Source organism: Chrysemys picta, chromosome 2 (genome assembly GCF_011386835.1).
Source record: "Chrysemys picta bellii isolate R12L10 chromosome 2, ASM1138683v2, whole genome shotgun sequence".
NCBI lineage: Eukaryota > Metazoa > Chordata > Testudines > Emydidae > Chrysemys > Chrysemys picta.
Window position 1 is genome coordinate 111,907,103 of NC_088792.1, and position 12,333 is coordinate 111,919,435.

Below are 12,333 nucleotides of genomic sequence, written 5' to 3' on the forward strand. Positions count from 1 at the left end.
GTGAAGGCTGAGGTAAATTACACATGTGGGCTGGGATTTCCAAAGGAGTGTAAGGGAGTTAGAGCTCCAAATCCCATTCAGTTCCTTTTGAAATCCCAATAATCCTTATTAATCAAGATAGAAATAGATGGGATGCTCTAATTGCTTTCTCACAATCGGAGGACAATGCAACATCCTCCATATAACTGATGCAGAATCAGGTGACTCAAATTGTCTTGCCAATTTAAATGCTGCACATGCAGGGGTTACTTTTTGGGAAGAAGCTAGTTTTGTCTTATTGTTAGATCATATAAAAGTACTTGCTTGCAAGGCTATTGGAAAAATCATATTAAATTTCACTTCTTCGGCATTACCCACAATAAATAATTCTGTACTGTAAAATACAAGTTTGAAAGTAGCTGTTTACAAAAGGGTTAGTGTGATTGAGACCCAAAGGAAGTAATCTTAGGTGAACACAGCCTTATTTTTATGTGGTGTTGGCCACGTACTATGTTCCTGGAAAATTGATTCATGGCCCTGAAGCTGGAAATGGTTGCTTTAGGGGAAAGTGTATATCACAATATGCCTAAATTAGATCCTCCATAAAGAGACTATCCTGTCACATTAGTGAGGGAAGAGGTCAAGAGTGATTTCAGGGTGTTTTTGGCAAATGTCATGAAGAAAACGAATATAGCAAAATAGAGCTAGAAAATTGAAAGCAAAGTTCACTTTTGGTCATCTAAAAATGTATGTTGGGCCTTGTCTACATACACGGAAGTTGTATCTCTTTAACTATATTATACCATTATGCCATCCTGACTATGGACCCAGTTATATTGGTGTAAAAGTGCTTATACCATTATAGCTATTCCCTTACAAGAAGGCAAATAAGCTATAGTGGTAAAAGGCACGTTTATACTGACATAACTGCATTCACATTAAAAGAATCATACTGTTAACAGAAATAGTTATACCAGTATGAAAATGTGTGTAAGCCTTTAGAACAATTATGGCCCAGTTGTGGGTTTGGCACAAGCTCCAAGTAATGGCAGAGCTTAGCTGCATTAACCTGAGAGCAGGCCAGGAAACAGGTTGAGACTCAGGTAGTAACAATCTGGTTCCTAGTTCCCCCTTTGATCCAAAAGGGAAGTAATCTGCCCCAGTTTTATACCATGCACATATTACTTCTTGTTCCTCACAGGCCTACCTGTGTGAGCCGACATGCTGGTGGGTGGAGCTAAAGCTTAAAGTTAAGTACATGCTTAAGTGCTTTTGCTGAATAGGGGCTTCAGACTTTAACTCAAATCCCTAAATTTGATCCAGATATGGATGTGAACAGCATCTTACCACCTCATACTGTATGCTAGCAAAGAAGGAGGAAAAGAAAGAAATATGCTTACAAAGTCCAGTGTGTAACAGAGTCCTACATCATATGCCGTATTCAATTACATCCTTGGCTTTCCAAAAAACGCACCTTCCAATGCAGTGTGATGAGAAAATAAAAGATGTGTTGCCTAAATGAAAACCATATTGAAAATTTTATAATTCCCCTATACGTGTTTTGCAAATCAATTTACTTAGTTGGCTAGGCATTTTTGTCACTGTTGGGTGCGGAGAATATTTTTTACATTTTTATTAAAAAAAATGTGACTGAGGTCTGTAAAAATATACTGTTATTAATATTTTTCACTTTCATTATTATCTGTATTGTCATTATTATCTAACACACTTCACCGGATGATCTCAAAGCCCTTGGTACATATTAAGGACTAGCTTATAGCTGGCCCTACATGGAAGTGCAAAGGAGATAAGAGAACAAAAGTAGGTCCGCACCTGCACAGGGATCAGCCACAGTACTCTGACCACAATCAATGGGATGGTGTTATTCCTTCACCAGCCACAGGACAGAAAGCAGTGCAGGCAGGACACATGCTGCACCTCCAAAAAAGAGGTGTTAGAGCTCTTTCTCAGAGCAATCATGGAGCCATTGTCTACCTTTGTTTTCTAACATAATAGAGCCATTCTGAATCAAGCCACACGGATTCTATGAGATAGGTAAGTATTACTGTCTCCCTTTTACAAATAGGTCAACTGAGGTAAAGGTTAAGTGACATATCCAAGGTCACATAGCCAGTCAGGAACAGAACCCGGGAGCCCTGCTTCCCAGTTCCCTGCTCTAACCACTAGTACACACTTCTGCTGAGCATTCCTGCAAATTCTAGCAGTTTCTGGTGACATTTAATTTCTATCAGCTGGAGACACCTATCACTTTATACTGGCAACATCAAACTTTATCTAAAAATTTTGAATCCCATCCCAAATTTCTGTAATCCCAAGCCTCATAGCTAAAAGTACATAATATAGTTATCTTGTATAGTTATAAGACTAATTTCTGCCTTCTAGTTTAAACTCTGACAACCCCCATTGACTTCACTGGGGATGCATGGGAGTAAACGACAGTAGAATTTACCCCGTGTTTTGCTTATAGATGCACTAGTTTTTATTGTCAGTGTTGCTACTATTACATAAGTTCAAGTCATTGAAGACCGATGTAAATTTTTGCTTTGTATTATCAGAATTGTATCAAAGTTAATTTTCTTCTCTTTACCTGTTTACCAAGAAAACTGCTGCAGATGGAAAGAGACAAGAGATCATTGTGTTGGACTCAAAACGAAGCAATGCTATTAATATTGGACTGACAGTGTTACCCCCGCCAAGGACCATCAAGACTGCTATTTTGAACTTTGATGAATATGCCTTAAACAAGGAGGGAATAGAGGTAAGAAGGGATAGTCCAATACGGTCAGGGTTAAATTGTGAGCATATAATTTTGCCCAAGTATTAGATATACTGTAGTTTATTTCTGTGTAAGGAAAAAATCTCTGTGCCTTATTTTCATCATTGGGGGTTGACATTAGTTATATATACCTGTGGGTTCTTGCATTCAATCCTGCATCTTTAATACTCAAAGACTGATTTTAAAAAAAAACTTAAGTCCCTAAAGTTTGGCTTCTAAATCCATGTTTAGTATTTTCAGATGTGCAGAGTACTTCAAACTCCAGTTGGTATCCCGTGGAAACTGCAGGTGCTCTGCCTCTCTGAATATCAGGCTATTTATTAAGCATCAAAGTATGGATTTCTGTGCTTAATTTTTAAGAAAATTTGAATCTAAATTCCTGTTGAGATTTTCAGAGTGGTAGCACTCAGATAGCTTTCTTTGTGTATTCCCTCAAAGTTTAGTTTCACATTTTTTACGTTATTACAAATTCTAAATCCTGTTCATCATACATATATATTAAATGTTGAACACTTGCACATCCAGGTATCTACAAGGGGTAAATTCACAGTTCTTAGAACTGTTGGAAAATGTACAAGGTTTAATAAAGTTCATGCCTGGTTTGCTGTTGCAGTTGTTCTAGATTGTATATCAAATGGAAAACAAATGCAATGGCTGGTTGTCCTCAGAATAGCATCTCTGTGTTATTGTTGTTTGAAGTAAGCCAGTTGGTAAAAAGATTACAGATGATGTAATTTCTACCATTACATGTTTGACTTTTCAGATCTCCTTACCGAGATCCAAGATGAGCTCTGTTTATTATTCTTTTATCAAAACGTTGTTCCTCTATGAAGTCTAAAAAGAAACTGCTGCTACTGTTTTTTAATTTTGATTTTTTTTTTAATTTAAACGTTTTTATTAAACCTGTACAATTACAGTAAGAGTAATCTGCATGCTTGAAGACCTGGTCTAAAATCTCGATCAATACCTGACTGAATATGTCATTTGCAGATCATCTTCCAATATTTCAGTTTTATATTTTTCTTTAGCCCTCACCCTCCTCCCCATATTTAGGAAAGAACGAAAAGTTAAAAGCAAAATAATAAGGAAACTGAGCTGCAAACAGTTAAATGTAAAAAGAAAAAAAACTTATGTTTTAACTTAATGCCAGGGCCTGATCTTCCTCTGGTGGAATACAAGTACTTCCCAGTGACACATGTATTTGCCTCCCATAATACGTTGCTCATATTCTGCAGGTGAATAATTGGGCCTTTAGTAATTATGACTCTAGAGAGGGCCCAAAACAGAATGCGTAGCAAAGATGTTAAGAATCTTGTATGCATCTTCTCCCTTAAATTTCTACCTCCCCTGGCAGACTCAACACCTCACCGGCTGTTCTGGACGCCTCACCTTTCCAACCAGTGCCACCTACTGTTGAGGCTACACTAGCCACTTGCCAGGGTAGTGAGTGCTTTGCACCATCTCCACGCTTTCTGGGTAGCCTTTTCACTGGCTGCACCCTGATTGATGCGAGATTTCCATCATTTCTTTTTAAAATATACTACAAAATAGGGCAGATTGCAAAGTGAAGCACTCACAAGTCAGGAAATGACATATTGTTGCCTACACAACCTTGACTTTTCTCCTGATTCATATGCATTCCGATATAGTCTCCTATGACACGGCCACGTACTATTTTTTCACACAGGACTACTACCTCATTCAGGACTCAAGCAACAATATGCTGAGTACTGTGCCCCCATTTCAGCAAAGACTTAAGCTTGAATTGAAGAATCTGAGTACTCCATTGACTGCAGTGGAACTACTCATGTGCTTGAAGATGATAACATGCTTCAAGTGCTTTGCTGCCTCTGAGACAGAGTGCTTAGTACCCTACAGGATTGAACCAGTGCAGACGTTGGATGGTGCTCACTGAGCAACAGCTATTCAGTATTTCTTTTTCTCCTCATTTTGTAATGTGTGGCCACATGTTTTTTTTTACTGCGCCATTTGAACCCTGCACTGAATAAGAAGGTTTTTTATTTCCTCCATTGTAATAGCTGAGTATCACGCAATCATTTAATGAATTCATCCTCACAGTACCTCGATGAAGTAGAGAAATATTAAGACACCCATTTCACAGATGTATTATGTACTGAACTGAAGTATCAAGAGAGTGTACCTGTATGGCTTGCTCTGTGGGCTGGAGAGACTGAGGCAAAGTGAACCCTGATTACAGGATGGGCCCACATAGGGTGACCAGATGACAGAACTGAAATATCGGGATGCCGGGGGGGGCGGCGGAGGAAAAAAAAAAAAAAAAAAAAGCTGCCGGAGCGCCCCCCCAGCTCACCTCGTCTCCACCTCCCCCATAGGTGCCAAGCTGGTGCAATCCCACAGGCGGCCCCGGAGTGGGGGTAGCAGGCCCCAGCCCCCCCTGTCTTGCTCGGGTCCCTCAGGGGAACAAACGGGGCTGTCGCTGCCTCTGCCCCGGGGCGGGGTTTCTCTACAGCCTGCCCTGTGGGGCGGCGCAATCCCATCACCCCAAGTGTGCCCGGGCCTGGCCCGCGCCCAGCTGCCCTGCAGAGCATTGCGGGCGGCCCCGGAGTGGGGGCAGCAGGAACCAGCCCCCCCTAGTCCCGCTCGGGTCCCGCAGGGGAACGAACGGGGCTGCCGCTGCCTCCACATGGCGGGAGGTGAAGCCCCGTCGGAGTCCCCGCGTGGGCAGCTGCTGCCTCCACCCATGGGCGCGTACAGGGAGACGGTTCCCCAGGCCGGACCCGGGGCTGCCCCTGCAGGTACCACCCTGCCCTCCTGCCTGCGCTTGGGGCCAGGCTGGACTCACTCACCCCGCGCTCCCCTGCGTCCCCCAGGCCTCCCTCCAGCACTTGCGCCGCCATACAGTTGATCGGTGCAAGCCTGGGAGGGAGGAGGAATGGCGTGCTTGGGAAAGAGGCGGGGATTTGGGGAGGGATCCAATGGGGGAAGGAGGGGCGGAGTCGGGGCGGAGGGAGCACGAGCCCCTCTGGGCTCCGCCTGTGCGCGGGAGCGGAGGGCAAAATTGCTTGTTTGTCCAGTGTCCCAACCGAACATTGGTCGGGACGCGGGACAAACAAGCAAATATCGGGACAGTCCCGATAAAATCGGGACATCTGGTCACCCTATGTCCACGTGAAAGGAACCAGGTGATTCCTGTGTAAAAGGAGTCTGCAGCTGTGTTTGCAGAGACTGTGGGGATCACAAAGGCTCCTACAGGGTCCTATGTCAGCAGAGGAGGGAAAGGAAAGGAAACTGCAGGGAAGAGAGTGAGGAAGAAAAGCTCTCCTGAAACAGAGACCTGGGAGAGACCCTGATTAAAAAATAGGGAAGGGACTGAAAAACTCTCCAGGCAGGGAGACACCCTGAGTAACCAGGGAAGTGACTAGGTTCCCCTATCGGCCCCAAGGCAAGGGGTGTACAAGCCTATTGTAACTGTTGTCAAGCCCCACAAGGGGGCAGCAGGCTGACCCGAAGACTGTCCATGGAAGAGCCCCAGAGAGGGCAGAAGGCTTTTGTTTCTCACAACATTTTGTGAATTTTAGTTGGGACAATTGAGAACCCAGAAGGGGTAGACTAAAGACAGTGACCTGGCTGGAGGGCCAAGTCATCTGGCAGACTCACCACTACAGTGCCAGAGGGACCGTAGGCAGGGGATGCTAGCCTAGTGAGAGAGCAGCTACGCCATGCCTGGCCACAAGAGGACGACTAGGAGTAAGCAACTACTGTGCTACCGAAAGTACTAAATGACTTGCCCAAAGTCACATAAGCAGCAGTAGAACCCAGATCTCTTGAAACTCAGTCCAGTGAATTAACTTCAAGTCCATTCTCCTTCTTCCATTAGAGCCCCTCTATTTATATCAGTCTGGGAAAGGGAAAAAGTGCCAGATGAGTGGACCAATGGGGTTATAGTGAAGATGCCAAAGAAAGGAACTCTCAGTGATTGTAATAACTGGTGTGGTATCACACTTTTATCTGTGCCAACCAAAGTATTGTGTAAGATCATAGTCCAGCATACATCAGAAGCAGTTGAAAGCGTTCTCAGAAAAGAGCAAGCTGGTTTTTGGAAAGGGCTTGGATGCACAGACCAGATCTTCACTCTATGAAACTTAATAGAACAGTGCTTAGAATGGCAACAGCAACTCTACATAAATTTCATAGACTTTGAGAAGGTTTTTGATAGCATTCACAGGACCAGCCTATGGCTCATTCTGTGGGCATATGGAATTCCTTCCCATATAATCAACGTCATCAAAAGCTTCTTTTTCAACTTTACATGCAGTGTTGATCACAGTGAGCTGGGTTTTGAAATCAAAACAGGAGTACTTCAGGGGTTTTGTCATGTCTGTAATCCTCTTCAACATTGTCATCGACTGGGTAATGCAGCATACAACAGAAGACATGCCAAGAGGCATTAAATGGACACTCTTCTCATTCCTCGAAGACCTGGACTTCGCAGATGTTGTTGCTCTCCTATCACATATCCAACACCATATACAAAAAAACCCCAACTCAACGCATTCAGCCAGCAAATTGGACTGAAACTCAACTGCAATAAGAGAGATATCATGACCTTTAATATTGCCTTACTATCACCAGTAGGAATAGAGGATTATGTTCTCACCAATGTAGAAACATGCACATACTTGGGCAACACCATCAGCCAGGATGGTGGAACAAGCCAGGACATCTGGAACAAAATCAGTAAAGCCAGGAACACCTTCAGGAGCTTAAATACAGTCTGAAAATCATCAAAATACAACACCAAAACCAAACTCAAGATTTATCAGAGCTGCGCACTTTCAACACTACTTTATAGTGCAGAATGCTGGGGAATGAGAAAGTATGACATGTCCAAACTGTCTTCATTCTATACAACCTGCCTCAGAAAAATCCTGTGTATCGTTTGGCCCAGAACAATCTCAAACCAAGATCTATTGACACAGTGCAGCCAAGAGGATCCGAGCACCATCATTGTCAGGAGGTGTTGGAGATGGATGGGTCATGTGCTTCTGATGGAAACGGATTCCATCACCAGAGTAGCAATAAGATAGACACCTGAAGGCAAGTCAAAACGAGGCTGCCCGAAAACAACATGGCAAAGAGCTGTGGAAGCCGAGCTGAAAAACCTGGGGCACAGGTGAGGAACTGTTGAAAGACTTGCCAGAAACACACAGGAGTGGAAAAGCTTCATCACTGCCCTAAACGCCAGAGGTGTAATAGGAACATGATGATGATGATTAGAGACCTGTCTCATTCACTACACTACACACCATGTAATTTACAATGAATGAGACAGTGATTCTGTGGACAACAGTTTCCTTAAATCACCTTCACATTTTAATTTCCTGAGTTCTGAGTGCTTCGCTTTGCAATCTTACCATTCTTGTGACATAGGTTTGGGGATTTTTAATGGAATTTCCTACATTTTTAAATAAGAAAACATAGAAATTCCACCATGATCAACTATTTGTTAAATAGCTGTTGATAACTCTATATTATGGTATTCATGCAATCCATGTGGCTTCCTTCCATACACAACTTTCCAGATTATTTAGAAGAAGCCAGGATTCCTTTGGACCCTTTGCCTAGTTCCTTACTTTGTATTATACACACTCACATGTTGTATGGAAGGAAGAATCCCGTTGTCTCTTCATTAATTGTAGATTAAAAACACTGCATGGCCTACAAATTTTCCCAATCAACATACTCCTGTTCAAGCCCCTCAGAATACTGACTGACCATTAAGAGATTGCAAACTCCAGTCATGCACAAACTACGATTGTTATATAATTTTAACTTTGACAAATGATAGTCAACTTTCACTGGCATTTTGAAAAGCCCATCTGCAATTTAGGGACTCTCTCCCTGCCAGATTTCAAGTGTTTGCCATCTGTCCCTGCTGTGCTAGAGCTGTTCATAAAAAAAGTTGCCAACAGAACTTTCTAAGGGGTAAAATGTATATTGCCCCCTCTATCTTTGTTCTTTTGCTCCCACGTCTGCCAAATTCTGAAAGAAAGTTGAAGATTGAAAAAGTTATAGGCAATGGAAAATGAGCCTTTAAAATGGAATAAGTCTAAAATCTTAAATATAGACATTGCTATATTCTCTGCCTATGACATTACAAGTTACTGTCTTGTGTGTTAATTTGTCAGACTGTAATGGAGGCTGCTCACTCAGACTGCCAGTGAAAATGTCAACCCTGCACTGGCAATCATAGTTCCAGCCACCATCTTCTCTCTCGTTTTTGTTGGGTGCAGAAATAGTCAGATATTCATTTCAAAATTTGTACCAGTTATCAGTGTGTCAACGCCCTCTGTATTTCTGCATGACAGATTTGAGCCTGTTCTCTCGTTGCTTTGTTTTTCTGCTTACCCATGCCATGCAAAATTTGGAAAAATAAGCCCTTACTGTTGTAGCAAACTGAACAGCTGCCAAAGAATCAAGGAGTACATTTTGTACATAAGAATTTTAGCTTTCTCCATTTCCCTATAGACAGTTCATGTAAGGAAGCTACTGCTAAAATTGTGTGGAAAGTTTCACAAAAGCACAAGAGTTGAGAACCTCATGCCCCCTGTGGTCCTGTAAGCGAGGTAAACAGACTGGCATGACATAAGGGGCTCTCCGAAGCCCCATATCCAGAGAATTCCTCCAGCACAGACAATGTGATAGACTGCTGTAAGGCTGCCTTCTAAGGACTCCTCCCAAGCCCTGAGCTAGGAGCTGTGCTGGGGCAGGGTAGGAGAGGTATGTTGGGGTAGGGAACCCGGAATGCATAATGCAGCTCTACAGCCTATAGAGCAGTCCAAGGAGGCAACTGTGACTCAAGCTGTGTAAATTTTGCCAGGGTCCTCTCGAGCCCCCAGAGCAGCCCAGGATTACTCTCCTTCCCCTGCGCCGTGAGGTCTATGCTGCACCTCTAAGGGCTTATCTTCACAGCAGTGTTTGCTCAAGGTATAATTGGAGTGCTGTCCCTAAACCAGCTCCATCCACACACAATAATCACTAGTTCAAAAACTCAACTGTTGGTGATGCTTGAGGTAGTAATGCAGTGGGAATATAGTTACAGGCTACAAACTCAAGTTACCACAACTCATCAGATGCTGATTCAATCACTCTGCGCTGCTAATCCAATACAATCACTTGTGTGCAGCTCCAGTGTTGCTTCGCAGTGTGGCCACTTGTCTGTGCTGCAATAAAACACCCACGGGTGGCCCATGGCAGCTGACTCAAGCTTGTGGGGCTCGGGCTGGACGGCTGTAAAATTGCAATGTAGACGATCAGGCTCGGCTGGGGCCCGAGGGTCCCAGAGCTATTTTTATCAGTGTAGTGCCCTGCTGCCTCCCCACTGCTGAAATCTTCCCCATACACAGGGAAAGGCTTCCTCAGCAGGGAGCTGCCAGAGCCTTTCTCCACTGCCTCCCCCTCGCCAGAGCCTTTCACTGCTGCAAGTAGCTAAAAACCACAGTACGGATACAGCCTGCCTTTCACTGTGATGTGTAGCAACATGTAGCCTACACGCTTTAAGAAAGGCTTCAACACCATTGTATTGTATAGTAGAACTGGGAGTCATCATTTTGCAGGTCCCGCAGTATAGGCTGCTGAGGGAGCTGTGGGTCTGTCATGCTTTTAAAGTGATAGTGCTGTATGTTAGCATGCATAAGAAACTGGCAAAATCTTGTTTTGGGGCATTCTTCTATTTCCTTTGTCCTCCTGGGCTCCCATAATGAAGACATAATTTTAGCATCAGAAGGGTCTTTTATTGATGTTCTGGATGTAGGTATAGCCCACTGGGCTAATATATTCCAAGGGTTGAGCTGAAATCAGATACACGTGGGAGCCATTAAAAAACCCTCAGAGGGTGGCATATAAATCAGAAGAGTTGGCAGATATATGTAAAATATGAACTGTGAAAAACCTTTTTGGATTATAAACAGCCAGAACCAAAATCAAAAGGCAAAAATTAAGTTTGTCCTCCAGCTTCACACTGTCAAATAAAAACAAATCTTGCTATCCCTGTGACTTTTTACTCAAAGTGCATAATGGAGATAGGCAGATATGTAGTGTACTTAAAGCCCATGAGCTTGGAGTAGTTAGTTACTGAGAATTGTAAAAAAGAGAGAGAAAGAGGCATTGCTTGATTTTAAGCAAGCAGATGTATTAAATTTAGTATGTAGAGGATTAACTGGTAGGGCCATACTTTCACAGGAGGGCCCAACAGGTGCTCCTGGAAAAATGCACCCTTTTCCAATGAATCCACATAAAATGGTGAGTCATCTTTTAGTTGCCACATTGGTTGTGCTTTCTTTTGAAAGTCTGGCACTCAATATGTCCAATCAAGTTTGGACTACTTGCAGAGCAAGGTGCTATTTATTCACTGTGAATGAGAGTGGCAGTCTTGGCTCTTTATGAGATAAGCGTAAAGTCTACTCTGTGTGCCCAGTATGTGATTTTAGCAGATTCATCTGAAGGACAAATAAAAAAAAAAAAAAAGTCAACCACAACACTTATTGGTACTCATCCTCAATGAAGGCAATCAATGAGTCTGCTTGTAAAGTGGAACTTATTATGAGTAAGGGAAGCAGAATCAGACCCAAATTGTACACCTGAGGAGGCTTGCATTGTGCATGTAAGCGTGACTAATTTAACTGAGTGGAAAGTGGACTGAAGGGGTTGAGCTGGGCTGTTGTGCCTTTATGAAATACAGGGGCACAGTGTGTGTATCTAAGGTTCTAGATTATGATGTTATATTGTATAAATTATATATTGGTAGTTTTAGCCTTCATCAGGTTAAAATTATTTGAAATTAAAGACTGAGGGGAAATTTTTTTTCAAAAGCGCCTAAGTCCCATTTTCAAAAGCAACTAAATCCTTTCTTCAAGCGTGACTTGGGTACATAGGAGCCTAGCTTTAAATTTAAATTTAAATTCAATGAATAGTTGAAGAAGAAAACCAATTTGAATGAAGCAAGGCTGATAATCAGTTACTGATTTCTAGATATCACTAACATTATGAAGTATTTTGGATACAATTCCTTCTCTTTGAAATTGGATGTGTTTTTGAGAGTCCAAATCAAATATAATAAATTCAGGTGGTTATAGTAATTAAATGTTGAGTTCTGGACTTTTTTCCCCCCAGATTATGCAAACCGTAGATTTGCATGGTTAACGGCTGTCTGAAAGGCATAAGACCCTGTGAAATTGTGGGTGAAATGTCAGAAAATGTATATTTGGCTATAAAATTCCTAGATTCAAAAAGGGACTTAGTACGTTATGAAGCATTCTCATCAGAAACTTTGGAACTCAGACTCAGAATGACTAAACCTAGAACAGTAATGGTTTTATAATATGTCTTTCCCCCCATTCTCCCCTCCCCGCAGAGTTCCAGAAATTGACAGTGTCCAAAAAAGGAACGTTGGGGGGTATTTTAAACTCAAATACTAAAATAATCAGTATCATGATCTCATATGAACCAGGTGGCCAAAAACAATCTTTTGTATCCATAAAAATACTACTTTACTGGACAGATTTTTCTCTGGAATC

At 42.5% G+C, this 12,333-nt stretch overlaps 1 protein-coding gene across 24 annotated transcripts in view; it reads left to right on the forward strand.

Moving 5' to 3' along the window:
- The window catches only part of FHOD3 (formin homology 2 domain containing 3), a 655,971-nt gene that overhangs the window by 562,793 nt on the left and 80,845 nt on the right, over nt 1-12,333 (forward strand). For all 24 annotated transcript variants that reach the window (XR_010598462.1, XM_065583978.1, XM_065583975.1 and 21 more), the window contains one exon: nt 2,600-2,758. Coding sequence is in view for 23 of the 24 variants with exons in the window: in XM_065583978.1 (XP_065440050.1) it covers nt 2,600-2,758 (159 nt within the window). In the remaining variant the exon portion in view is untranslated. The remainder of the gene's footprint in view (nt 1-2,599; nt 2,759-12,333) is intronic.